This window comes from Hyperoodon ampullatus, assembly GCF_949752795.1.
Source record: "Hyperoodon ampullatus genome assembly, chromosome: X".
Classification (NCBI taxonomy): Eukaryota; Metazoa; Chordata; class Mammalia; order Artiodactyla; family Ziphiidae; genus Hyperoodon; species Hyperoodon ampullatus.
The window spans coordinates 106,379,434-106,407,297 of record NC_136913.1 but is presented as its reverse complement, the minus strand read 5'-3'; the positions used below and the strand labels follow the sequence as shown (position 1 = coordinate 106,407,297).

At 41.5% G+C, this 27,864-nt stretch overlaps 2 protein-coding genes across 3 annotated transcripts in view; both read right to left on the bottom strand.

Annotated features, from left to right (window-relative positions):
- GRIA3 (glutamate ionotropic receptor AMPA type subunit 3) overlaps nucleotides 1-27,864 on the bottom strand; it is a gene marked incomplete at its 3' end in the record, with an annotated part of 298,730 nt that overhangs the window by 67,097 nt on the left and 203,769 nt on the right. For both annotated transcript variants that reach the window (XM_079727502.1, XM_079727501.1), the window contains exons 7-11: nucleotides 24,639-24,806; nucleotides 19,734-19,838; nucleotides 18,585-18,692; nucleotides 16,133-16,339; nucleotides 1,958-2,334 (exon numbers count right to left, since the gene is read on the bottom strand). In XM_079727502.1, coding sequence (XP_079583628.1) covers nucleotides 1,958-2,334; nucleotides 16,133-16,339; nucleotides 18,585-18,692; nucleotides 19,734-19,838; nucleotides 24,639-24,806 — 965 coding nt within the window. The remainder of the gene's footprint in view (nucleotides 1-1,957; nucleotides 2,335-16,132; nucleotides 16,340-18,584; nucleotides 18,693-19,733; nucleotides 19,839-24,638; nucleotides 24,807-27,864) is intronic.
- Nucleotides 17,410-17,952, bottom strand: LOC307069268 (E3 ubiquitin-protein ligase RNF5-like; the record flags this gene model as incomplete). Its single annotated transcript, XM_079727503.1, has 1 exon — nucleotides 17,410-17,952. The coding sequence occupies one exon, from the start codon at nucleotides 17,950-17,952 to the stop codon at nucleotides 17,410-17,412; it is 543 nt and encodes a 180-aa protein (XP_079583629.1).

Below are 27,864 nucleotides of genomic sequence, written 5' to 3'. Positions count from 1 at the left end.
GATATTCACATTCAATATCTTCAGTAGCTTCACTGAGGTAAAATATGGATACCATACAATTCACCAATGCAAGTGTACAATTAATGATTTTAGTAAATTTAGAGTTGTGTAACCATTGCCACAACCCAGTTTTGGAAAATTTCCAACACTCTGAAAAGTTGCCTTGTGCCCTTTTGTGGTTAATCCTGATAGGAATGGGACTAGGGTGAGGCAAGTGAGGCATTTGCCCCCCACACAAAATTTAAGGGGGTGCCAAAATCTCATTAATCAAAATAAAGAGAATTTTAGTATAATTTTTTTAAAAAATCAAAATTAATTCAAAACAATCCATGATTAACAAAATAGCAAATTTTAAAATAAAGACTGGATCTGACCCCTGTACTTGCTCTACTCAGCTTCACTTGCCTCACCCTAATCCTGATCCTGATCAGCCCCTCTCTGCTCCCTCCAAGGCCCCAGAGACCAACAACGTGCTTTCTGTCTCTATTGATTTGCCTATTCTGGACAAATGGAATAATACAATATGGGATAGTCAATAAATGGAATTCAAGTAATGGAATCATATGGTAAGTGGCCTTTTGCATCTGGCTTCTTTCATTTAGCATCATGTTTTCAAAGTTAATTTAGTGGCATGTATCAGTTGTCCTTTTTTTAGTTGCTCAATAGTTTTCCATTCCAAATGTGGTACGGATATGCCACATTTTGTTTATCCATTCATCTGTTGATGGACATTTGGGTTGTTTCCACTTTTGGCTATAATAAATAAAGCTCCTATGAACATTTGTGTATAAGTCTTTGTGTGGATATATGTTTTCTTTTCTTTTAGGTAAATAAGAGTGGAATTGCTGTGTCATATTTTAAGTGTATGTCTAATTATAAGAGACTGCCAAACCATTTTCCAATTTGGGTGTAGTATTTTGCATTCATGCTACTAATGGATGAGAGCTATAGTCATTCCACATCCTTGTCACCACTTGGCATTATCTGTCTTTTTGATTATAGCCATTCTAGAGGATGTGTAGAGCTGTCTCACTGTGATTTTAATTTGCATTTCCCTAATGACTAATGATGTTGAGCATCTTTTCATGTGATTATTAACCATTTGTATACCTTCTTTGGGGAAATATCTAGTCAAATCTTTCATCCATTTTTAGAATTGGGTTGTTTATCTTCTTTTTATTAAGTTGCAAGAGATCTTTATATATTCTGCATACAAGTCCTTTATCACATGTATGATTTCCTAATATTTTCTCCCACTGTGGCTTGTCTTTTCATTTTCTTAATGATGTCTTTTGAAATGCAAAATTTTTGAATTTTGGTTAAGTCCAGTTTATCAATTTTTACAGTGGATTGTGCTTTTTGCGTTCTGGAAACTCTTTGTCCAATCCAAGGTCACACAGACTTCCTCCCATATTTTCTTCTAGAAGTTTTATTGTTTTAGTGATAAAACTTGGGCAAGGTACTACAGTGAAATAGTTCTAGGCAGTCAGAGAGCAAAATGAAAAATGGAGGGGAAAGGGGAAGGTAGGAGGGTTTTAAAGAAAAGTTCTGTCTTTTAAATATTTTCTAGATCCAGTCTCTGGACAAATGAGAGAATGTTCTAGCTCAGTTAATGAGGAAACCATGCCTGTTTGTTCTGATCAAGATTTAGTGTTAGCTTTATCTGAATAATATCAATATTAGCTGGCAATGTTGCCTTTATCCAGAGTTCAAATGTTTGCTATAATGTGTATAAATTGATGATACCATAGAAATGCATGAAAGACATTCAAAGCAACACCAATAACACACTCACTTCATGGATGCATGCAAACAAAAATGGCTTGATGATAATTTGTCACTGGATGGAATGTTAAATGAAAGAAATCTGGACTTGAGATGGGTGAATATCAGATGTGCATGAATGGATCATGGCCATAACATGCAAGTAGGCATTGGGTATGACATGGAAACAAACCTTGGAGAAATATCACATCCTTGCTGCATAAAGGCACCCAAGGAAAACCAAAGACTGTTAAATATTCCAAATTCATTTGGAGGATCAGGAGGGCTTTGCGGGTCACGAGGTTCTTCATTGTTGTCTTCCAAGTGCCATTCGTAAGGGCTGAATCTGCTGACTAGGAAAAGAACTACACTGACTCCAATGTAAGCGAAGACGATGCACATCCAGATTTCATAAGCCAAGGGATCCAGAAATGAGAATACTCCTGGTTTTGATTTCTGAGGTTTCTTTATCATGATGGAGATGCCCAGGCTCATAAACGGCTTTGAGAAATCTATGACTTCTTCACGGACCAGCGTTATAGTGAGTGGAGCAACAGCTATATCAGCCCTCTGGAAAAAAAACATTTTTTGACTTTTAGAGACAGTATTTCCATTAGTCATTTGCCACTTAATATACCTCTTTGGTAGAAATATAAAGTCTTAAGTCACTATAACCAACTGATTTGTCAATGCTTTGGTTAGATAAGTAGTAGCATTCAGTGGGTCCTAAAATACTCTAACTTGATGGTAAGTTAAGGAAAAGACACTTCGTCCTCTGAGGCTTGGCTTAGGGCAACTGCTTCAATTATTTTTCCTAAAATTGTTTTGCTACCTTGCAACTCAACTTCTACTCTCCTGTGACATACCACTGTTTAATTCTTATATTCTTATTTTAATTTTCATTCACTTATGTCATATCTCCCTTACCTGGCCGGAAATTCTTGTGGGAAAAGCATAATAGTCTATACTTTTGATATGTGCCTCCCTCCCCACCATGAGGTGCAGCACAGGACCACAGTACTCAGTTTAACACTTGAGTGTTTGCCATTATTCCTGACTTATTTCTTTGAGAGTATGTCTATAAAAACATAAGTTCTTTGAAGGCAGGGGTTCAATTTCCTATTTTTGTATCTATCACTGCAAAAGATCCTAAACTAAAGAAACTGTAGATGCCTAAAAAATAAGCTCTTGACTATTGAATACGAAATATGCAAACATGAAAGAATTCTGCATGGGCAATAAGGGCAAAGCAGTTATTACAATACATATTAATTTATATAGTAAGCCATCATTTCTAGTGATAAATATCAGTGTAGCACACATGTATTGGATCAATAAAATAAATGTGTCAGTAGTGCACTGCATTAGTTCAGGCAAAGGCAGACAATGTTTTTATATTAGTCCCATGAAAATAGGCACTAGGAACTTCTACCCTTATTTCTTTTGTCTTCCACAATAGTTCCCTTATGTCAGTAGTGGGTTTTAGTCTGAAGCCAGGCCTTAAAATGCATACTTAGAAAAATGCCCATAAGGAAAGGCTTTGGATGGTATATCAGGTATACAGTGAAAACACCAATTTTGATGATCATTTTTTCTTTGTTAAATAGTTATGCCTCAATATCCCTACCAGTAGGGGAAGAATGATGAAATCTGAGACAGGGTTTTTTTTTTTTAATGTTTTAGTACTTTGATTTACACATGGTGACTCAAACTGGTTAAGAAACGCTCCTTAGTTAATTGAAGGGGAAATGCAGTAATAAACAGCCAGCTAACATTGATTCACTGCTTACTCTGTGTGAGGTGTTGTGCTAAGTCCCTTATATATATTTAATTCTCACAGCAACCTTGAGGTTGGTCCATGATCATTCTCATGTTAGAGAAGGAGGAAGTGAGGTACTGAGAGGCTGGGATTAGAACCCTGGTCTTCAGATTCCAGAACTCACTCTCTTAACCACCATAATATTCTAACTCCAGAGATACTTGCACGTTTCTACTATATATTACTTTATGTACAATAATCAACCTCAGCAATGCCTCTCAGGTTCATTCCAGTGTATATCTGTGTGCCTATTCTGTGCCAAGCACTATTCTTGGTACTACGGGTGAAGCAGTGAGCAAGACAAACAAAACAGACAAAAATCTGCTGCAGAATGTATGCATTTATTGAAGCCAACAGCCTGCTGACCAAATCTACCTTGAAGGCTGACTACCATCTCAAACTCACCATTTCTAAAATTAAATCCATCATCTATCACCGTGAGGTTGATTCTTCTTTAAGTCCGTGAATGATGCTTATTCCAAACGTTTCCCAGTCCCTAATCCTTACCTACCCTCTCTGCAGATGATCTTGCCTCTTCCTTTACTGAGAAGATGGAAGCCATCTGGTATGAGCTCTATCACCTCAGTGCCTTTCTTCTCTTCCTCAATATATTGCTGTATCTTTATCCCTGCTGTCATTCCCATCGCTTAGAAAATGAACTCTTTCTTTCTAAGATTTAATCTACGTATTCCTTGCATCTCATACTCTTCTGTCTCCTTAAAATTCAGCTGTTTATTCTCTTTTACTATTTTCTCCTTCTCAATCTATTCCAGTGGTTCTCAGTGTGTGATTCCCCAGACTTAGCAGCAACAGAGTCACCTGGGAACTTGTTAGAAATGCCAATTCTCAGGCCCCACCCCATGTTTATTAAATAAGAAACTTGGGGGGGCGGGCCCAGGTGGCCCTCCAGGTGATTCTAATTCTTGCTGTAATTTGAAACCACTGACAGATCTTATTCAATTAATAATTACCAAATACTCAGGTAATTCCGTTTACTGACAAAGAAAAATGAAACAAAAAAGCACTTCTTCCTCCTTTTTTTGATCCTACTACCCTCTTAACCATAGAGCATCACTCCCTATCACCACCAATCTTCTTGAAAAATTCGTCTTTACTATCTCTTGATTTTAACACAGTTTCCCTTATACACCTGTGCTCTAACTTCCATTCCCCTCCAATTTAGTGAAATTGCTTCTTGAACTATATGCTTGGTTACCAAATTCAAAGACCTTTCCGCAGACCACTCATATGATACCACTGGCCCTTAGCACTATATATACCCTCTTTCCTTAGCTCTCTGATCCTGAAGACTATGGGTTCTTCTCCTACCTTTCTGAATGTTCATTTTCTGTCTTTGCTTCCTAGTTCTCTCAGTCAAGATGTACGTTTGTACCTCCACAGTCTATTCACGGGCCCTGGTTTGGTAGGTAATTTATGAAGGTTTGTGGAATAAGCAAGTCTCTTTAAGGTTCTGTTCTTCCTTTCTCCCCTCAGTATTATTACCTATGGCTTCAACTCTTCCCTCATTGCGCTAACTCCTGAATCACCAGTTCCACATTTCTAACTGGAGGGGAGACAAACACAGATTTTTATCTATTTTACTCTTTTGCCTGGGGCCAGACCAGGTCATAGAAACAAAAGCAACTGAGGAGAATGGAATTGGCCCAAAAGCTAGTGGGGTTTTTTGGCACAGAGAGTCTGAATCAGCTAGAAAGAACCTTGTCATGCCAAGAGAATTCACAGATAAAGCCACCTTCTATCCCTGCCAACATATTTCTACCTCCTGCTTAGAACGTGCAAATGCCCTGCTAGCAGCATTTCCCATTTGATCTCATTTGATTTAATTACTTCATTTAACTAGTTTTTTTATCTTTAAAGTCAAAATACTAGATAGTTCTAAAAGAAATTGCCACTTCTTTGTTTTGGAAGGAAGAACTAAGGGACACTTGTGTGAGAAAATCACTTCGGATTGAGTTTAGGGGAATTAGGTTCTTTTTCAAGCACATCAAGAAAGGATTTTGAGAATCTTGACACCCTTTAAGAGAAAAAAACCTAACTCAGTGACTGAAACACTCACCAGATGATAAGCACAGCTAAATGCTAACAAGATGTGGCTAGATAGACAAAGCGGGGCTTCTTGTCTGGTTCCCAGGAACGTGCAGCAAAAGAACAGATTCCCAAAGAAAGCCATTTTTATTTTTATTTTTTAAAATTTTATTTATTTATTTTTTGCCTGCCTGAGCATTCGTATTTTTTTTTTTTTTACTGAGGTATAACTACTGAAGCCTGCGCACCTAGAGCCCGTGCTCTGCAAGAAAAGGCACCGCAATGAGAAGCCTGTGCACTGCAATGAAGAGTAGCCTCCGTACGCAGCAATGAAGACGCAGCCAAAAAGAAAGCCATTTTTAGTTTGAAGTACTTTTGAAGTCACACAAGACAACAGGAAGAAGCTGCTCCCCTCAGGCACTTGCTCTTCAGACAGTCTTTTCTACCTTTACTGAACTGTTTCTTTCTAAGGAGCTTTTTCAGAGATGGCAGTTTGTTTTTCTGGAGGGTGCTTCTTCAATGAAGAACAGTGTTAAATCTGTGCTCAATTAAGCCTCATTGATGTGGACCTGCCTCCAACATGAGAATTACCACACTGAACCTGAAAAAAGACCTATACAGACAGAAATAGACAAAGGGATAGCAAAGAGCAGGTAGAAGGCTCAACTGGTAGAGGAGAAGGGAGCAACCCCTCCCATCTCTTGCATGCTTTGTGAGGCCAATGCAGCAGAATGGTCATATCAGCTCATAGCCAGCCTTGGAGAAACCCTTGCCCTCTGCCACCACTATCCCTTCCTCCATATGAAAAGGCTCTTGTCATGGTCTCTTATTTCAGAGCTCAAGGCCTGCTTGGCGTAATGTCTGTGATGCAATCAACATACTTACTAGAGGAAATGGGGAGTAGCAGGTAACTAGTGTCAGAAAAGACCCATTTAGCTCTCCTGGGACAGCTGTAGCATGCAGATGAGCGGAAAGGTCATTTTCAGGTCAAGTTAAAGATTTCAGGGGCCAACACTGACGAAAAAGTGAAAAAGGCAACGCCCCAAATGGCATTCCTTTCCTGGTCTCGGCTCCTTATGAAAGCCAGCTTGTCTGGGAGAGAGTGTTAAGAATTCTCCATAGGGCTAGGGAGCAGCTGAAATTCGGATGCAGTAGTGAAGTATCTCACTTGTGGCATCCTGAGTCAGTCCAGTGGCCTTTTGTCCTCAAGCCTCTGCCTGTGCTAGTGACAGCAGTCAGCAGGCCATTTTCAGAAACCTTGGTGGGGAAGTAGGCGGTGTGACGGTGCTCTGGTTGATGGACAAAACCCAGCAAATGGAAAGAGCTCAGGGTGAGTTTGCTAGCACTTTTGCTTGCATCTTGACTACTTAAAGGATTTTCATCAAGCAGCTTAAGAGTGGCTGTGTGGGCTCAGTAAACACACAGAATTAGGTTTGATTTTTCCACTCACCAGTGGCAAACCCGGAGTAACTGCACTATTGCAGGGGATTTAGCTTGAGGGGATATATAATCCTTTTCATAGGTGGGTTGCCAAAGTCGTAAATTTCATAAAACTTAAAACCCAACAAACTCATATGTATAGGGACAATGCGCTTAAGAGTCTGACAGGTTGAAGACAGAAATTACGCTTATTTTATTTTTTTAACATCTTTATTGGGGTATAATTGCTCTACAATGGTGTGTTAGTTTCTTCTGTATAACAAAGTGAATCAGCTATACGTATACATATATCCCCATATCCCTTCCCTCTTGCGTCTCCCTCTCACCCTCCCTATCCCACCCCTCTAGGTGGTCACAAAGCACCGAGCTGGTCTCCCTGTGTTCTGCGGCTGCTTCCCACTAGCTATCGATTTTACGTTTGGTAGTGTATATTTGTCCATGCCACTCTCTCACTTCCTCCCAGCTTACCCTTCCCCCTCCCCGTGGCCTCAAGTCCATTCTCTACCTCTGTGTCTTTATTCCTGTCCTGCCCCTAGGTTCTTCAGAACCATTTTTTCCCCCGCCTATAGCATTTGTTGTAAAGCTGGTTTGGTGGTGCTGAATTCTCTTAGCTTTGCTTGTCTGTAAAGGTTTTAATTTCTCTGTCGAATCTGAACGAGATCCTTGCCGGGTAATCTTGGTTGTACGTTTTTCCCTTTCATCACTTTAAATATGTCCTGCCACTCCCCTCTGGCTTGCAGAGTTTCTGCTGAAAGATCAGCTGTTAACCTTATGGGGATTCCCTTGTGTGTTATTTTTCCCTTGCTGCTTTTAATATGTTTTCTTTTTACTTAATTTTTGATAGTTTCATTAATATGTGTCTTGGCGTGTTTCTCCTTGGATTTACCCTGTATGGGACTCTCTGTGCTTCCTGGACTTGATTAACTATTTCCTTTCCCATATTAGGGAAGTTTTCAACTATAATCTCTTCAAATATTTTCTTAGTCCCTTTCTTTTTCTTTTCTTCTTCTGGGACCCCTATAATTCAAATGTTGGTTGAGTTTAATGTTGTCCCAGAGGTCTCTGAGACTGCCTTCAATTCTTTTCATTCTTTATTCTTTGTTCTGCTCTGCAGTAGTTATTTCCACTATTTTATCTTCCAGGTCACTTATCCGTTCTTCTGCCTCAGTTATTCTCCTATTGATCCCTTCTAGAGAATGTTTAATTTCATTTAGTGTGTTGTTCATCATTGTTTATTTGCTCTTTAGTTCTTCTAGGTCCTTGTTAAACATTTCTTGTATTTTCTCCATTTTATTTCCAAGATTTTGAATCATCTTTACTATCATTACTCTGAATTCTTTTTTAGGTAGACTGCCTATTTCCTCTTCATTTGTTAGGTCTGGTGGGTTTTTATCTTGCTCCTTCATCTGCTGTGTGTTTCTGTCTTCTCATTTTGCTTAACTTACTGTGTTTGGAGTCTCCTTTTCACAGGCTGCAGGTTCGTTGTTCCCGTTGTTTTCAGTGTCTGTCCCCAGTGGCTAAAGTTGGTTCAGGGGGTTGTGTAGGCTTCCTGGTGGAGGGGACTAGTGCCTGTGTTCTGGTGGATGAGGCTGGATCTTGTCTTTCTGGTGGGCAGGACCACGTCCGGTGGTGTGTTTTGGGGTGTCTGTGGCCTTAGTATGATTTTAGGCAGCCTCTCTGCTAATGGGTGGGGTTGTGTTCCTGTCTTGCTAGTTGTTCGGCATAGGGTGTCCAGCACTGCAGCTTGCTGGTCATTGAGGGAGCTGGGTCTTAGTGTTGAGATGGAGATCTCTGGGAGATTTTTGCCGTTTGATATTACATGGAACTCGGAGGTCTCTGGTGGGCCAGTGTCCTGAACTCAGCTCTCCCACCTCAGAGGCTCAGGCCTGATTCCCGGCTGGAGCACCAAGACCCTGTCAGCCACACAGCTCAGAAGAAATGGTAGAAAAAAAAGAAAGAAAGAAAAATAAAATAAAATAAAATAAAGTTATTAAAGTAAAGAGTTAAAAAATATTAAAATAAAAAATTTTAAATGTAATTAGAAAAGAAAGAAGAGAACAACCAAACCAATAAACAAATACACCAATGATAACAAGTGCTAAAAACTGAACTATGATAAACATATAAATCAGAAACTATTCAGTCGCATACTGCAAATCCCAAGACTACAGTTGCTCCCAAAGTCCACCTCCTCAATTTGGGATGATTCGTTGTCTATTCATATATTCCACAGATGCAGGGTACATCAAGTTGATTGTGGAGATTTAATCTGCTGCTCCTGAGGCTGCTGGGAGAGATTTCCCTTTCTCTTCTTTGTTCGCACAGCTCCTGGGGTTCAGCTTTGGATTTGGACCCGCCTCTGCGTGTAGGTCGCCAGAGGGCGTCTGTTCTTCGCTCAGACAGGACGGGGTTAAAGGAGCAGCTGCTTCGGGGGCTCTGGCTCATTCAGGCCGGGGGGAGGGAGGGGTACGGAGTGCGGGGCGAGCCTGCACGGCAGAGGCCGGCGTGATGTTGCACCAGCCTGAGGAGTGCCGTGCATTCTCCCGGGGAAGTTGTCCCTGGATCCCGGGACCCTGGCAGTGGCGGGCTGCACAGGCTCCCGGGAGGGAGGTGTGGAGAGTGACCTGTGCTTGCACACAGGCTTCTTGGTGGTGCAGCAGCAGCCTTAGCATTTCATGCTCGTCTGTGGTGTCCACGCTGATAGCTGCGGCTTGCGCCCGTCTCTGGAGCTCGTTTAGGCGGTGTTCTGAATCTCCTCTCCTCCGGCACCGTGAAACAATGGTCTCTTGACTCTTAGGCAGGTTCAGACTTTTTTCCCGGACTCCCTCCCGGCTAGCCGTGGTGCACTAGCGCCCTTCAGGCCATGCTCACACAGCCGACCCCAGTCCTCTCCCTGGGATCTGACCTCTGATGCCCGAGCCTCAGCCATGACGCTTAGTTTAAATGTCATTTAAAACTTTTTTTTGAGCTGAAAGGTGTATGTTATAGCTTAATCATCTGATGATCTGATGCAAAACGTAACCCACCTGGAGACTGTGCGTGAGCAGGAGCTTGTCAGCTACAATTTTAAAGCACTTGTTGAAAGCAAGGGGGAGGATGAGAGGGAGTGGGTAGGCAATGCATTGGCGTGTAGTGCATAAGATATTATACGTCATCTGAGAGAAGAGGCAGACGTGACCTGACCCCTCATCCCTGTATCAACCATAAGGTTCTAGTAGCCTTTGGCAGACATGTTGTTTGGAAAGTTTAAATGTGTTGGAGAAAGGAGTGGGACAGAATCAAGCTAGACAATAGGAACATAATTGCTACCTGTTGGGGGCCTGGACTTAAACTGCTTTATTGGCTGTACTCTATGGGATATTTAACGTCTGCAGTTGTTTGGATCTGGAGAAAGGGATGAGGTCTATTTAAATCTCTGCAACAACAAGCAGTGTCACAACAGGATCTCCTCATTTCTTTATACAGAACAGATGTCCCAGTCTGGATCTCTTGGTTAGGGCTCCCTGTCCTTGGGGAGCTGAGAGAGTTAAAGACAAAGTGAAGATAAAGGAGTGTCCCTGGAGCTGGGTAAAGGCCTCGTGAGACTAAATTTGGTTGGAAAGATTTCCCCACCGTGTCTGCTCAGAATGGCAGACTTCCATGCATCATTAATGCTCCTTCCTGGAATTCATATGCCTCATTTGAAAGAGAGGGGTGCTTTTATCAAACTATCAGCCCTCCTGCCAAAGCCCAGTGTAATCACCTGAAGAACAGAAGAGAATATTTGGCATCTGCTATTTCACCCTTGCTTCTCTGCCTTTTAGTTGGAAGGACAGATCGACTTTCTGTCTTTCTTAATGGGAAATGAATCTATCTTAGGATAGTGACAACTTAAGAGACAATTTCTTCTAGGTAGAGAAATGTCAGTGTGCATAGCATCTGTAAAATTGCCATTTGTCCCAGGAGTGTGAAGGAGTCTGAGGATGCCCAGGGGATGTGACCTGGAATCAATTGTCCTCCAGCCTCATCTCTACCCCCAAGCTCTCTGCTCTCTTGTAATCCAGAGGTACCAATCTGGGTAGTATTTTGTCTGTCCTTTCCTATCCTTAGTTCTAAGTGCTAGGAATATAAGGAACATGGCAGCTGCCCACTGGGAGGTGTCCTTTTGTCAATTAGGACCTCAATTTCCTTCCAGCCGTTGTCCTGACTCTCTTTTTCTGTTAGATCATATCTCCTCTCAAAGGGCAGAAACCCTCAGCTGCCTACCTGGGTTTTCAGATATTTCAAGTGATAACTAGAGATGTGTATTACATTATCCTGGAGGCCACAGATAAACAGGATGGGTATCTCAGATGGAAAAGCTCATAATCCAACTAGATTGTAAGCCCCTTGAAGACAGGTAGGATTATCTTCCCATAATTGGACACACTTAGTAAACTGAACCAATGACTCAGTGGACAGAGTACTGGACCAGGAATCATGAAACCTGAGTTATAGTCTAAGCTCTGCCAAGCTGTGTGATTTTGTGACTTTGTCACAATACCTGCCACTATTCCTGTCATCCCTGTCCTATAGCAGGACTTGGTTTCCTGGTTTACCCAATGGGCAGTTCTAATGTTCAGTCCTGGCCAGTCTCCACATTTATGTGTAAAATGAATGAAAAGGTAGGCTAAAGAATATCTAAGAGCCCTGCTAGCAACAAAATGTTTTTAAATGTCCTCTTAAAACACATGCTATTTGGGAACCGTAAAAACTTGTGGTTGAGGACAACTGCCATGTGGCGATGTTACAGACATTAAGCTCAAAATCGAAACTTCTAAAAGCAGGTGGACAGTTTCAAGTCCATAATGTTCTGAAGAGCTTATATAACGGGGGCACATTGTGTCCTACTGACATTTGTTTCAAAAATAGCCTTCTTAGCGATACAAGGTGGCCCAAACATCGACCTTGATTTGATTTTCTTTAGAGGAAAAAAAAACCATTTAGGACTCATCTGAAAAGAGGCTGATTGGCTTCTTTCTTCTTTACCAAGTTTAATTTATTTTGACTCTTTCTTGAGACTTTATGGCAGATACTGAAATCTCCTTTGCAAAGCTTTTTTCATCTCTGCCTTTCTTCATTTTTTTCCTACTCTGATCTGTTGTACATACTAAAAGTGTAAGAGAAAATGCCCTAAAGATAAAGCTGTGTCTATCTGTGTAGTTTTCGTGTTATTGCAAGAAATACTTCCATGTTCTCCATCCTTTTGCTTATTAAGCACTTAGGGAAGTCACCGGGGGGGAGGGGTTTGCCCTTCTTTTTCCTTTTTTTTTTTTTTTTTTGCAGTACGCGGGCCTCTCACCGTTGTGGCCTCTCCCGTTGCGGAGCACAGGCTCTGGACGCGCAGGCTCAGCGGCCATGGCTCAATGGGCCCAGCCGCTCCGCGGCATGTGGGATCTTCCCGGACCGGGGCACGAACCCGTGTCCCCTGCATCGGCAGGCAGACTCTCAACCACTGCACCACCAGGGAAGCCCGCCCTTCTTTTTCTTAAGCAACTTGCAAACCATAGGAGACCAGGCCTGCCAGAAATGAATGCCTGTTTTCACTTTTCTCCATTTCTGTCAATGACAGAGAAGTTGCAAACTTCCCAATGCTGAAAGATGAAAACTTCTAAATGAAGAGGAAGACTCACTTAGCTTAGATCATCCTCCCTTATAGACAGCTCTCACTCTAAGCATGAGAAGAATGTCCATTTTTCATAGCCACACATCTTAGAGGAAAGTGGAACTTGGCAGTCCACTCAGGTAGGTTGGTTTGTTCTCAGTTCCCGGGAATCACCTTGTGTTACAATCTCAGAAAGCACCAGACACTTGTTCTAGGTCAGGGGAGGGAGGAGGACATTTCTGTAAGAGCCTTCCCTGGCTATTGCTTTTATCTTTAGTAGAAAGAACTGGGTGAAAAAGATGGGTAGGCTCCTACAGGAGAATTTTTACCTCTTCAGTAGTACAGAGTTGGTTTCTAAATTACTAAACAAATATGGGATTTGCTAATTCTCAAACTCCCTCACTCACACATACACAAACTGGAAAGAGGAAGAGAACATGCAGATTAAGTGGGTGCAGTACAGAGGACATGCCAGAGGAGAAACCAAAATCCACTGAGAAAGCTGGTCTTTGTCTGAACAATGTCAAGAAATTTGCCTTGCTCTTCAGCACTGTGTTTAATGTCCTGTGCAGTGACAGGAGGGCACTGAGCTATTTACACAGCGTGACAGGCTTTCTCTTGAGACAGTAAAGCGCTCTGGCAATTGAGACATAATGGGCTGGTAGAGCCCATGCCAGTTACTCTGCCCTAGTGGAAACAGCCCCTAAATTCCTTGTCAGGTTTATGTGGCCAAATACTCTTCCCCACAGAGTGGCTAAGGCACCAAGGGCCTTTGCAATATGTTTCAACTATCTTTTAGGATGGGATGGGTCTGCAACACTTGGCTGTTAGGCGGTATAGGGCAAAGGTTAAAGAACACACACTTCATAGTCAGAGACCTGGGTTCAAATCACTGTGTCAGTACAAGCTGTTTGACCTTGATATGAGACTTCACCTCTCTAGGCTTCAATTTTTCTCATCTGTAGAATGACATTAATAGCGTTTTGAGAATTAAGTTACATAATGCTTGTAAAGCACTTGGCACAATGCCTGGCGACCAGTTAAATATGCAACAAATGGTAGCTAATAATAATAAAAATATTATAGGATTACCTCTCACCATGAACTCAACTTAATGGATATTGGCTGGGCATTATTATGTGCCAGGCATTCATTCATTAAAGCAAAAAGTGAGTATCTCTTATGTACCAGGTAATGTGCTAAGAGCAGGGGAGAGCTGTGAGCGAGACAGGACCTCTTAGAGCCTGAGTGTTGGGCAGATTAGGGACAGGAAATAGAAGAAAACTTGATCACCAACTTGTAAAGTAAGAGGTTACAGCTGTGTCAAGATGGTTCCGAGCTTCTTAGAAAGCATGATGGATGCTCTGTCCCTCCTTCAGTCCCTCTCTCTGGCCTTAGAAGTTCTTCTTTCTCATAACTGGGTTCACTTGCACCTTATCTGCAATTCAGCCCTGCCCGAGTTCCCAGGACCAGCCTTGACCCAAGACAGGGTCCAGCCCCACAGTTGGGGGCTAAGGTTCAAATCGCCTTGCAGCTTGTGTGACTGGAAGATGGTGCCTTGGTTTTGATACTTGAGGTCCAGTCTCATTTTAAGCCTTAATTCCCTTTCTGTGCCCTTATTTTTAGAAATGAGCTTCTGCCTTTGTGTGTGTTCCTTAGGACCTGTTCTAAAAACTTATTTAGTGACCCCAGTACTATCTTACGATTGGAGAGCTATACCTTATTCTTGTTAATTCCTGTCTCAAGCGCTAGAGACCTCATCCTAAACCTCAGTCCAATAGCTAACTTGTGGACATTTGCTTCTTGCCAGACTCTTCTCAATATATCCACCCCCTAAATTCCTCTCCTTCCCCTAACCTGTTGTTTAGACAGGGACTGGTGGTTGCAAGTAACCTTTGTCTGTTAGAACTAAACCTCTGCCACTGCCACCTGCACTTGGGTTAGTTTTCTTGGGACTGGTTCACCCAATGGGTGGTTCTTATGTCCAGTTTTGTTTATTTCCATATGCCTCATTGGGTGGCCCAAGATCTGACCTTCCCAATCAGAGGCCCAAACCTTTTACAGCTAAGCCCCTGAGGAGCTCTGAAGATACTACTGTACCCCTTTTAAAAAGCCCTAACTATTAGTATAATTCTTTTGTACTTTGCCCATGGGCAAGCCCTTGGCAGAGCCATTCTGTTCATTCATTAATTCATTCAAGATATATTTATTGGACTTCCATTATGTGTCAGGCCATGGCATATTGAAATGAATCAGATATGGCTTCTGTTTTCAAGGAGTTCATAGACTAGTTGGGACAGCTAAACTTGAAAACAGGTCGTTATAATAGAGGTTCAAAAGTACTATGAGAGGGCTTCCCTGGTGGCGCAGTGGTTGAGAGTCTGCCTGCCGATGCAGGGGACACGGGTTCATGCCCCGGTCTGGGAAGATTCCACATGCCGCAGAGCGGCTGGGCCCGTGAGCCATGGCCACTGAGCCTGCGCGTCCGGAGCCTGTGCTCCGCAACGGGAGAGGCCACAGCAGTGAGAGGCCTGCGTACCACACACACACACACACACACACACACAAAAGTACTATGAGAAAGCAAAAAAAATACTATAAGGAAGCAAAAAGCAGGGGCAGCTAACCAGATTGCAGGTGGGTGCATAAGATTAGGGAAGGCTTCCTGAAAGAGGTGACACCTCTGAGTTCTGAAGGACCGGTAGGTGGTGTTAGCCAGCTGAAGAGAGGTGAAGGTCCTTCCAGGCCTGCCTTCAGGGAACAATGCATACTTTGCTATAGCTGGAACATTGAGTGTGAAGGAGGAAGAGGACCAGATGAAACTAGAGAGGTAGGTGGGGGCCAGGTGACAAAGTGCCTTCTTTGCCATGCTAAGGAATTTGAATTTTATCCTGATTTCTAAAGTGAGAAACTACAATAATGTGGATTTGATTTGCCAGGGTAAGAGCAGAGGCAGGGAAACCAAGTAAAGACTGTCAAATGGTAAGAACCCTAACTAAGATGATGATGGTGGGAATGAAGTGTGTATCTGGATTTGAGAGACAGAAAAGTAGAATTGATAGGATATGGTGACTGACTGGATATGAGGGGATCGATGAGGAAAGATGACCTGGTTGCTTGCAACCAGGTGGGTGGTGATTCTGCTGCCTGAGACAGGGAACACAGAAGGAACAGATTTTCAATAGAGGGCAGGCTGTACTTAATGTTGCCAGATAAAGTTCTCCAATTCTACTTTCCTTTTAGTAAAATAATCCTGTTGCCCAAAGGATGCTATTGACAAGCTACCTTTACAGAATTCAACCGTAGAATAAAACGTTTTTTGTACAGATCATATGAAAACTATACAATTGGATAAATACTGCACTTGAAAATTAAATTCCTCTATCTTTATTAGTTGGAAGGCATAGAAATAAATGAAAACAGAGTTGAAAAAAACTTACCCCATAGACAAGTTCCCCAACCATGCCGTTCCATATTTTAGTCTCCGGATCCCTTGCACCGTATTTCCCATCACCGACAATGGACAATTTGTATTTGATCCTTACATGTTTGGCTATTTCATAGGCTAAGTCTACACAGTAGCCTTCATATCGCTCATTTCCTTCCAGTTGCTCATGATTCTTCTTATACATTACATATGGTGATTCCTTTGGGATCAGAAGCAAGATCAAAGGATTACTCCTATACATTTTTCTAAGAGATAATAAATGTAGTAATGAAGTTTTGTTCCCCTGTGGCTATTGAGGTTTGGTGTGTTAAGAGAGCCTTTAAAAATGTTTGCTTAATAAGCAGAAGAGCCTCAATAGACTATTCATGGGGGCACATATTCCTTGGAGTCCTTAATTGATGATTTAAGGAAATAGAGAAGAATTTAAGTTCTTTCTGAGAGTTTGAAAGAACCAGTTTCCACCTGTAAAGTCTTTGATTTAGTCAGATTGGGCAGAGGTATTTCTCTTCGTTACGCAAAGGTGAACTGCCTTTGATTTCTTGGGATTTACTATGTAAGAACCACAGCCAGCCCTGGCAAGCCCTAGGGAAGCACTGTGATCTTTGTGAGGTCAGGGTCTGTGGCTTATTCATTTTTATATCCTCAGGGCCTAGTACAGTACCTAGGACAAAGTGAGTATTTGATAGGCATGTCTAAATGAAAGATAAACTTCAGCTGAATCTCCATTTAATTAATCACAATTTCAGACCTACTCATTTTCAGGCATACTCATTTTTTTTTTTTTTTTTTTTTTTTACATCTCACCTTGTTTATTGAATTTGTAATAAAGGAGGTAGTGAGGGGAAGGAAGCACTTAAGAGTCAGGACACACATTAGACAGCGGGGAGAGAAAAATTAAATTAAATCAACAAGGGGAATATGGGGGAGAGTCAGAGGGGCCTTGCCCACCTTTCAACATCAAATCAAGAAATGTGGGGGAAAGCAAAGGATCAGGAGAGAGGGGAGACAGACCTTGTCTTCAGTCCGTCCTCCTCTCCCAGAGCTGGGAGTTACGATGCCACTGAGCGAGCAGTTCAGAGCAAAGGTTCTCCCGTTCCATGCACAGGTGTCACTCCTCCTCCCCACACCCTCCTGGAAACTGGCCAGGGTTGCCCTTAGCCAACAAAAATGGAGGGCTTACAGGGGAGGGTCCGGGAGTAAGGAAGGGTCAGCAGGGACCCCCAATACTGATTTTCCTCTGGCTGGAGGTGGGCAGGAAGGAGACACAGCTCAAATACTGAGCAGCCAGAAAAAGAAGAAGATGGCGAGAAACAGGAAGAGGGAGTCCTGCCAGCTGGAGGCCGGGTGACCCTGTCCCAGATCCACACCTGTACCCCAACGGAATGGCTCGTGGGTATTGAAGACGGTGGTGAAAAAGCCAAAGGGAAAAGCGCCAACACCAAATGAGAAGTGAAAGCCCCCAGTATCACCAAATGGCTGGAATCCCCCTCTGCTCTCTGGAGCGGGTCGCTGGCCCTGGGGGCGGGGTGGGGTTTTCAATCTGGGATCCCGGGGCTTCTGGCTCCCTCGCCCGTAAAGGGGGACAACCTTTTCTCTGCTGATCCCAGCTTTACACACTGGGCACTCTTGCCGCTCTGGCCGTGCCTCCAGCCACTGATGGAGACAGGGCCAACAGTACAGGTGGCCACACACACTGACCACAGCTTCCCGAGCAGTCTCCAGACATATATTACATTCGAAGGTCGCGCCCGCCCCGCCCCGCTCGCGATTTGGCCCTTCGGGGCCCCCGTCCTCCTCCTCCGCTGCTGCCATGGCCGGTACTTTGCCCCCCGCGTTGGCATACTCATTTTTAACCCGGGTTTGCACTTCATTCAGTAATGAAACATACCAGGTTTTAGAAAAGCATTTGAAAATAAGTGAAAATACTATTTCACATCCCAATAGTGCTTTTAGTTTTTCAGAAAAGCTTTACATGGTGAATATTGCCTTGAAACGTCTTATGACATGGATAGGAGATTATTATTATGACCATTCCATAAGTTAAAAAGTAACACAACCTGAGGCTCAGAGAAGTTGTGATTTGCACCGTTAAACTCAGGTTAGTGGTAGACCTAATATTAGAACCCTGACCTACTCTTTCCTCCATATAACGCTATCTCCCCCACAATGAAGAATTACATTTCCAGTCCAGATGAAGCATCAGTCCATGAGGGTAACAAAGAGGATAACAACATCTAAAACTATTGCGAACTCCTATTCTTTTTCTTTACTTAAATGACATTCTGTTCCTCATCATGGCAAGACGTTTCAAAAGGTTCCTAAGCTGGCCTGTTGGAAGTTTCCACTGTTTGAACTTGAGGTCTTTCCTACTGGCTGAATAGTGCTTTTCAGAAGACAGAAGTCTTGCTGTACAGAAAGCCCACCTACCTTCCATCCATACTTACCAGAATGGTGGTTACTACTATGGTCCGGTTCTCTGCAGATGCACTGTCATTGCTGATTTGCTGATCCGAGAAAGGCACAAACCTTTCATACTCATTCCAGTAGCCAGCCTAGAAAGAGCAGACATTTGACCTGGTTGCCTATTTTTCAGTCAAAAAGTGCTGCACGAAATTCAAGTGCTGTAGTAGAATGAAACTTTTTTGTAGTTGCTTGAGCAACAGAAGTGCTGTTCCTTCATCCTGGGGGTTCCCATCCCCACCTTGCTTTTACTGATATTTGGTAAAAATAAGTTAGCCCACTGTAGAATGATCAGCCTTTTTGATTCTTTAAACTCAGATAGCAGAAAAATTCTTTCCTTAAAACTGTAGGAAAGCTGGGTGGGCAATCAGTTGAGTATCCTGTAGAAATGGTACAAGATATTTTATGTTCTAAGGTTTTATTAAGTAACTACTAAATTCCCACTTCCTGACTAACTCACTATTAGTATGATAGACACAAAGTCGTCATTATGAAATTTAGCTGTAGGGAAAGGTACTTTGTCCAGAGTCATTTTGGTGGGTGAGTTGGCAAAATGGAGAGATTACCTACTTTCCAATTCTTTTGCTAAAATCATGTGTATCTTGGCAGCTTCTGTTTAAATAACATGCTATAAAATTTGTAATTCCTTCCCTGTATTGTAGGAAGCTGTTAATTAATCTTGAGTCTACCACTTTTTTTTTTGCGGTACGCGGGCCCCTCACTGTTGTGGCCTCTCCCGTTGCGGAGCACAGGCTCCGGACACGCAGGCTCAGCGGCCATGGCTCACGGGCCCAGCCGCTCCGCGGCATGTGGGATCTTCCCGGACCGGGGCATGAACCCGCGTCCCCTGCATCGGCAGGCGGACTCTCAACCACTGCGCCACCAGGGAAGCCCTTGAGTCTACCACTTTTAAAGGACCAGCCTCAGAGGGAAATAAATTTTAAAATGTGTAGATGGAATACTTTGATTACAAAACAGCTCTGCATCGTATCTACACTATTCACCAAACGGAAAGGCAAGCATGATGTGTGGGAATTTGCTTTGGGTGTGTTTCCTAACACCTATTTCCTTGCATCTGAGGGCTGTCACTTTCTGAGAGATTTTTTATTTGGATATCTGTTTGGGTTACTTACTTTACGAGAGCCAGTGGCTTTCATTTCATACACATCGATGGTATAATTTGTCCTACGTCCGTAAGTGTCAAATTGGATGTTTCCAGTCATTCCTTGTACTTGTACCTGGTAGAAAGGGAAAAATGTAAAATTTAAAAATAGCACCACATAATTGCCTTTTTGGTTTTTGCGATGAGGTCCGCTGACAGATCTTGGAATCTTGGAGAATGTTTATCTTGAGCCATTGAGCTATAGCCACCAGATCAGTCTATACAGATCTTCATTTCCTCTGCAGTGTTTTCTAAGTATGCCTTTTAGTTAATGAAGCTTTGAGTGGGTGTGACAGGCAGTTTCTTATATGATACAGTGAGGGCCCTACCACTACTTTTTCAAGGACCTGAAATTTCTTTTTTTATAAAATACTTAACTTTCTCTTTATTTACCAGTTTTCAGAATAAAAATCTTTCATAGAATTGTCTAAAGGTAACCCATGTTTTTAGTATTATTATCAACTCATAGATTTAAATGTATTTTGTATATTTCAATCCCTTTTTTTTGAAACTGATTTTTTAAATTAATTTTTATTGCAGTATGGTTGCTTTAGAATGTTGTGTTAGTCTCTACTGCACAACAAAATGAATCAGCCATACACATACAGATATCCCCTCCCTTTTGGATTTCCCTCCCATTTAGGACACCACAGTGCATTAAGTAGAGTCCCCTGTGCTATACAGTGTGTTCTCATCAGTTGTCTATTTTATACATAGTATCAATAATGTATATGTGTCAATCCCAGTCTCCCAGTTTCTCCCACCCCACTCCTTTCTCCCTTGGTATCCATACATTTGTTCTCTACATCTGTGTCTCTATTTCTGCTTTGCAAATAAGATCACCTATACCATTTTTCTAGATTCCAAGGAACCTGAAATTTCTACCATTCATCTTTTCTGAAGGGAGTAGCCTGAAGGGTATTCTTAACTAAGATAATGCATTCTTCTGAACTGTGAGTTCCAGTGTTCCCAACATCCAAACATAAACCAGCTTCAGTAACGTGGGCTCTGGGGCTCCTGGATTCATACTGTAACTTTATCACTTACTAACTGTATGACCTTGGGGATGTTCCTTAGTGCTTTTGTACCTCAGTGTCTTAATTTGTAAAATGGGAAATCCTAGTAGTACCTATCCCATGGAGTAGTTAGGAGGATTAAATGAGTTATACATATGTAGTGTTTAGATCAGTGTCTGGCATGTAGTGAGCATTGCAATACATGCTAGCTCTATTAATAATTATTATTATTAATCAAAATGAATTTAGTTCTGTTTCTTGAGGGGTTTACACATTTATCAGCTACCATAGTAACAGGGATGAGTTTTTCCTCTTTTTTTTTTAATCTTCCCGGACTGGGGCACGAACCCATGTCCCCTGCATCGGCAGGCGGACTCTCAACCACTGCGCCACCAGGGAAGCCCGAGTTTTTCCTCTTATTTAACCTATGCCCAGTTCCAGACAGGTAGTGGAGAGCTAGGCCATGGAGGGATAATCCATAGACTGATGAAATTTGTTAAGTCTAGGGAATCAGGAGTATTGAACACTATATAAAACAGATAGAGGTACTAGAATAGGCCAGACACCTAGTTGGGAGGCCAAATGCAGATGCATGTATGCCACAATTTTTCCTGGGTCTGGGCCCCGTATTATGAATTAATAAGAGGCCATCTCTACTGGGTGGAGAGATTTCCTTACCTATTTTACAGTTCAAGGACACTGGATGAAAGCCCCTCTATAAATATGTCATTATTGTTACCCACTTGAATTACTTATCTGGTGAGTATGGGTCAAGGAATTTGCTTCAAAGAAAAAGAATCTGTCATTCTCCCAAGATGAAAGAATGGAATACTTTTTCATCTCTTATAGAAAAGTGACAAGCTGTTTGTTAAGCAAGTGAGAAGCAGTAATGGGCTTGTGCTGCAGAAGAGAAAATTGATGGCAAATAGTAGGGAGCATCTTTTTAAAGGGAACGGGGCTTGTTCGCCACCAGTAGGAGACCATGGAATATCTGTTGAAGGAGAAATGCTCCAATGTGACTCCCTGAAGACAAGTTGATTGTCCTACTAAATGAACAAACCTAAGCACTACTGTCAGCTTAGGCTTGCAGAGAAGGTGACGTCATGCTTCTGGCTAAAAAAATGGTCCTTTGTTGAGATAGAAATTGCTTATCCAGTAGGATGGGTCTGATGCATACTGTGATGCATGAAGGGTTCTTTACACTATTTTGAGCACTGAATTCTAGGAGAGGAGATAGGCAGGGTAGAGACACTGGCAGAGGAAATTATTAAGGAAATCCTTTGTTACTGAAAATAGCAAAGTCTTCATTCTCATTAAGGATTGTATATTTCTAAAGATTCAGCCTATCTGAGCATGATCTGCAAACTGGACAATAGCCTAAGCTGATTAGAACTTTTGGTGAGCAGAAGTCGAATTGGACTACCACTCAGAGAGAAGTCTATTTTTAAGGATGTGAATGTCAGTGACAGTTTCCCACCATCCCATCTGGGATCCCTTCTTTAATCCTCTCCACCCCGCACCTCAGTCTATATTAGGTGCTTCTCCTCTGGGTTCCCATAGCATTCCATGTGGAGCTTCACCATAACATTTTAATCATCTATGTATTTCCAGCTCCCCTGCTAGATTGGGAGCACCTCAAGATGAAAGACATTCTTTTTCTGTGTTCTCAGCAACTAATCCAGAGCCTGGGATAGAGCAGGTGTTCAATAAATGTTTACTGAGCAAGTTGACAAGTTTCGATGACTTAGAATTGTGACATATTTCAGTAGACCAGGTTGAGGCTAATCTTTGCACCATCGATAGATTGTAAGGATGATGATTACCCAATCTGCAAGTCGCTTTAAGGTTTTTAAAAGCATTTGTTTACATATTAACAATTTAAATATGAGCTCCCCTCATCTTATTTCATGTTTGCATTTTAACTTGGAGCCTGATACATAGTCGTTGGTGCTCAATAAATATTTGTTTAATGAATTGTGTGATTATTTATTCATTAAAACAGGCCCCTTAGGAGACTCTTTCAGGCAATGATTTTGTTTGCCAGATTTCTTTGAAGGAAGAGAATGATTGACTGAGCAGCAACTATGTGCTAGTCACAATGAGGGATGCTTTTACATCATGCATCCTCACTTTTAGTTAACTTAAATAAAATGGGATTTCTTTTAATATGGTAAAAACCTTTAGTGCTTCAGACCACCCTCTCTTGCAGTCCTCTGAAAAGTGGAGTTTCACTGATCATTTGTCACAAGGCAACATGTACTTTTGGAAGAGGCTGATACTTTCCAGCCTCTCTGAAGCCTTAGAAAGAGGCTGGCCTATGGAAAGAGGGAAAGCATCCTTTCTGTTGAGTGTTTTATCGTGAGGGCCTGGGGAGGAAGGTTACTTACCTGGCTTACAGCTTGAACTTTATCAGTGAGTTAGACATGTGGAAACTTTGTGCAATAATATGATCAATCTAATGTTTTTCTTGCCAAATTCATTTCTTGTCCTTCAGTCTGGTAGCCAGTTTTGTATTTGGGGAAGAGAGTCATTTGTGTCATGAATGGGAAGTCAATCGAAGATGCTGGCACTTGCCCCTTGAGGTTTTGTTGAAAACTCCTTTTGGTTCACTCTGAGGGAGTTTTATATTTCACTCATCATTATGTTTCACCTGACAATACAAATCTTGTAACCGCTATGAAGGTTGAATTTAATTAACTGTTCTTCAAAAATTGTGCAGTGCTACCTCCATAAAACTACACTTAGGGCATTTGTTAGGGAACTGACATAATGACATAAAAATCTGCATGATGGGAGAATGAGTCATATCTCTTTCTTGGAGAGAGACACAGTGGCTACTAACCCCTTTCTATTGAATGCTTCCAACTTGGCAAATTTAAGGCAGCAGTAAGAGAGCCAGCTACACAAAATGATGTACATTATGAGGCCATTACAGATTCCTAGTTGCTGGGTTGTGCACAGAATTATCTTATCATTGCCTATCTCTTTGTTGATTTGGATGTTCTAAACATCAGGATAATTAAAGAAGTAGAAATAAGAGAGTCTTTTACTCTCGAAGGCTTATTTTAATGCATGCAGGCATATGTAGCTTAAAGCAAAATATTCAGGAAAGAGCTCTTGCTTAAAAAGCTACACTGAATGGGTGATGCTGCTCCTAGTGTAAATAATGGAATCTGTTCAAAGGATACTGCTCAAAGCCTTAAATGCTCTCCCACCCAGTAAATACTAAAAACAAGTGACCTATTTGACTCTCTGCCCATTGATTCCTTGTACTTTCCTTCAGGCTTTTTCTCTAGGGCATTGGGGAAAAAACTCTTAAGTAGGCCTAGAATGGACTGTGTTCCTGCATTTCACCATGTAGAATAGTATAAAGGTTCTTTTTGACAAATAGAAATACTATCACACTGGCTCAGTTCCACAGTCCATCCAGGCTAATAATTTGTCTGTTGAGCCAGAGGATGCTGGTAATGTCTACCCTGAAGTTAGGAGTTTCCTACAGAATATCCCAGTCCCCCTAAGCAACATCATTTTCTGGAAAGTCTGAATTTTTTGAAGCCATTTACATGTTCAATCCATAACTTTCAAGGGTACTGAGTTTGATTTACTATCCCCACTTTAATACAGAGCTAAATATTCATTTGCCCTAAATTTACCATTTCTCAAGCTTCAAGGAAGAATCTTCTAGTTTTAGATTTCTAGATTTTGATGAATAAATATCGATGCTTATCTTTCTGTACACTTTGAACATTCTACAGACTCTGATCCTATTCCCTTTAGGTTGTCTTTTCTTAAGATTGAGGTCTTAACTCTTTGTGTCTTTATAAGGTGCCCCCAACCCAATAACCCACTGTGGTCATTACCATTTTCAGAGCTCTCTCGATATCAATTCCTTGACTCCAGGGCACAGCAGGGTTTGCTAAGCAGTCTCCAGCACTGCCTCTCCGGGACACATCCACTCGCTGCCTCCTCAGATAGCGGAAAGCTTCTGCTATGACCAGTATTGCATCGTGCGTCAATGCAGATGTGTACTGAAATGGATGTATGGAAAACAAAATATCATGACAAATGATGCCCCCAAAACTTGCCTCGTTTCTTATAATTTTCATTCATCTCCAACTCTTGTTCTATGAAGTCACCCTCTTAATTACTTGAATCAAGAGATCTCTCTGGGCAAGCCTGACTTTGGTCCATTCTAGAATGATGCATCTTACCTCATGTGTGCACATGTTAAGATTATTAAGATCAAATGGCTCAAGGGAATCTCTCTTTCTCACAATACTGTGTTTCGTATTGAGTGAGTGACTGCTAAAAGGCCAGCTCCTTTATAGAGATTAAAATATGTGGGAAGTTAAAGGATGGCATATGTAGATTGGAGAGGAAACGGCATATCCTAAAGCAAGACTGGGTTATTGCTGTTTGTAATAGAAAATTCAGATCTGGTGTTTACTTAGGGGAAAATGGAAATAACTAAGTTAGACAGCTTGAAATTAATTTGGAGGGAAACATTAATCATTTCTGTCTGGACCACGTTTCTGGTGAACTAGGACCTCTGGCCAGCAATAAATCAGTTTTTGTTTCCTTGGGAGAGCAAAATCCAAAGCTGGTTTTTGACTGTAGAAAAGTACAATTGTTATTGAGTTTTAAATCTGATAACATGGACAATTCATAGGCAATACTTCATGATGCTACCTTTTTCAGGCAAGAACACTTACTTTCTATTTCTTGGATATACTGTACTGATACACTGTACTAAGGATGAGGCCAGTCATTTAATACAAGGGATTTGATTATCTGCAATTTGACATGGTGGATGCCTTTTCATTAATGAATCAACAAAGTGTGATTAAAATTAGCTGGCCTCTGTTTTGCAGGGGTGACAAATACTGGTAGAATATAGAATTCTGTTGATTTCTAAAAAATGAAGCAAAATGCCCTGGGGGGAATTTTCTGTCTATATAGTATGTCCCAATACAATTGTGAGTGAATGCATTGTCATCTTTACAACTATCAATTTACTTTTCTGACTTTTCTCGTGTTACTTTTCTTTCAGGGCCAAGTCATCAAGTATGACTGTAACAGGGGACATATGTTCTTTCATGAAAAAAAAAAATCTGTGTCTGCCTGTGCTAGCACTACATAAAGCCAACATGGTGGTGATTTTTTTTCTAGCTGACTGCATAAATTGTCAGCAATCTTAATGTAGTCCTTTCCAAGCCATGCCAAAATAGCTATTTAATTTTCCACTTTTTCAGCTTCTATGGACCAATGTGTGACCATCTATAAGCAAAAAGACCCCAGAGGAAATGTTCATAAAATACAGAATAAATTAAGCATCAAGATTTTAATCTCTAGACAATTTTATTTCCTAATCAAAAATATTGTACATAATTTTTTAACATGGGCTTTTTGTCTGTTTGATATAGAGACAGGTTCCATAATGACTAGTACGAGTCAAAGTAATCCGAAAGTTGTAACCACCTATTTAAGTATTTCATTTTCTTAAGGTATTTGAAGGGTTTTGCTTATAAGCCTGAACAATTCTTCTCAGTAAGTTCTAAGAACTTTACACTACACATATCATGAGTTATCAGTGAATAATCCAGAGCTGAGATTGTCTTCCTTCTCTTCTGTACACCTCTACAACTTCTGAACAGGCATAAATGACTCTGTAGCACCCTTTTCATACTTTTACTCTTGTCCATTTTTTGTGCCTATCATAGTGCCTGACATTTTGTAGGTAACCCATAACATATTGAATAAATGAGTTTTTTTCCTCTACCTATTGCCTGCTAAATCTAAGGATGGCAAAACAGTGGATTGGCAGTTGTATGAAAATATAAATTAATATAAGCTCACCTAAATGTAGTGGGCAGATTTAGTCCATAAAAAAAGAGAGTTGAATCATCAAAGAAATGCAAATCAAAACCACAGTGAGGGACTTCCCAGGTGGCACAGTGGTTAAGAATCCACCTGCCAATGCAGGGGACACGGGTTCGAGCCCTGGTCCGGGAAGATCCCACATGCCGCGGAGCAACTAATCCCGTGCGCCACAACCACTGAGCCTGCGCTCTAGAGCCCGCGAGCCACAACTACTGAGCCTGGGAGCCGCAGCTACTGAAGCCCGCACGCCTAGAGCCCTTGCTCTGCAACAAGAGAAGCCACTGCAATGAGAAGCCTGTGCACTGCAATGAAGAGTAGCCCTTGCTCGCCGCAACTAGAGAAAGCCCGCGTGCAGCAACGAAGACCCAACACAGTCAAAAATAAATAAATAAGATGAATAAATTTAAAAAAACCAAAAAAAACCCCACAATGAGATAGTACCTCATACCTGTCAAAATGGCTATTATCAAAAAGACAAGAAACAACAAGCGTTGATGAAGATGTGGAGAAAAGGGAACCCTCGTGCACTGTTGATAGGAATGTAAATTGGTGCAGTCACTGTGGAAAACAATAGGCAGGTTCCTGAAAAAATTATAAATAGAACTACCATATGATCCAGCAATTCCACTCCTGGGTATCTATCTGAAGGAAATAAAATCACTGTCTCAAAGAGATATCTGCACCCCCATGTTCATTGCAGCATTATTTACAATAGTGAACACATGGAACAAACCTGTGTTCATCAAATCATCAAACGATGAATGGATAAAGAAAGTGATATACACCCACACATATATACATATATAAAGTCATGTCAATTATATTTCAATAAAAATATATACACACACAGACACACATACAATGGAATATTATTCAGCCATAAAAAGAAATCCTGCCATTTGTGACACACAGATGGACCTTGAGGGCATTATGCTAAGTGAAATAAGTCAGACAGAGAAAGACAAATACTGTATGATCTCGCTTATACATGGAATCCAAAAAAAAAAAAGAACTCATAGAAACAGAAAACAGAATGGTGGCTGTCAGAGGTCAAGGCTGGGGAATAGGGAAAATGAATGAAGGTGGTCAAAAGGTATAATCTTCCAGTTATAAGTTCTGGGAATGTAATGTATATCATCGTGATTATAGTTAACAATCCTGCACTGTAGTTTTTGAAAGCTGCGAAGAGAGTAGTTCTTAAAAGTT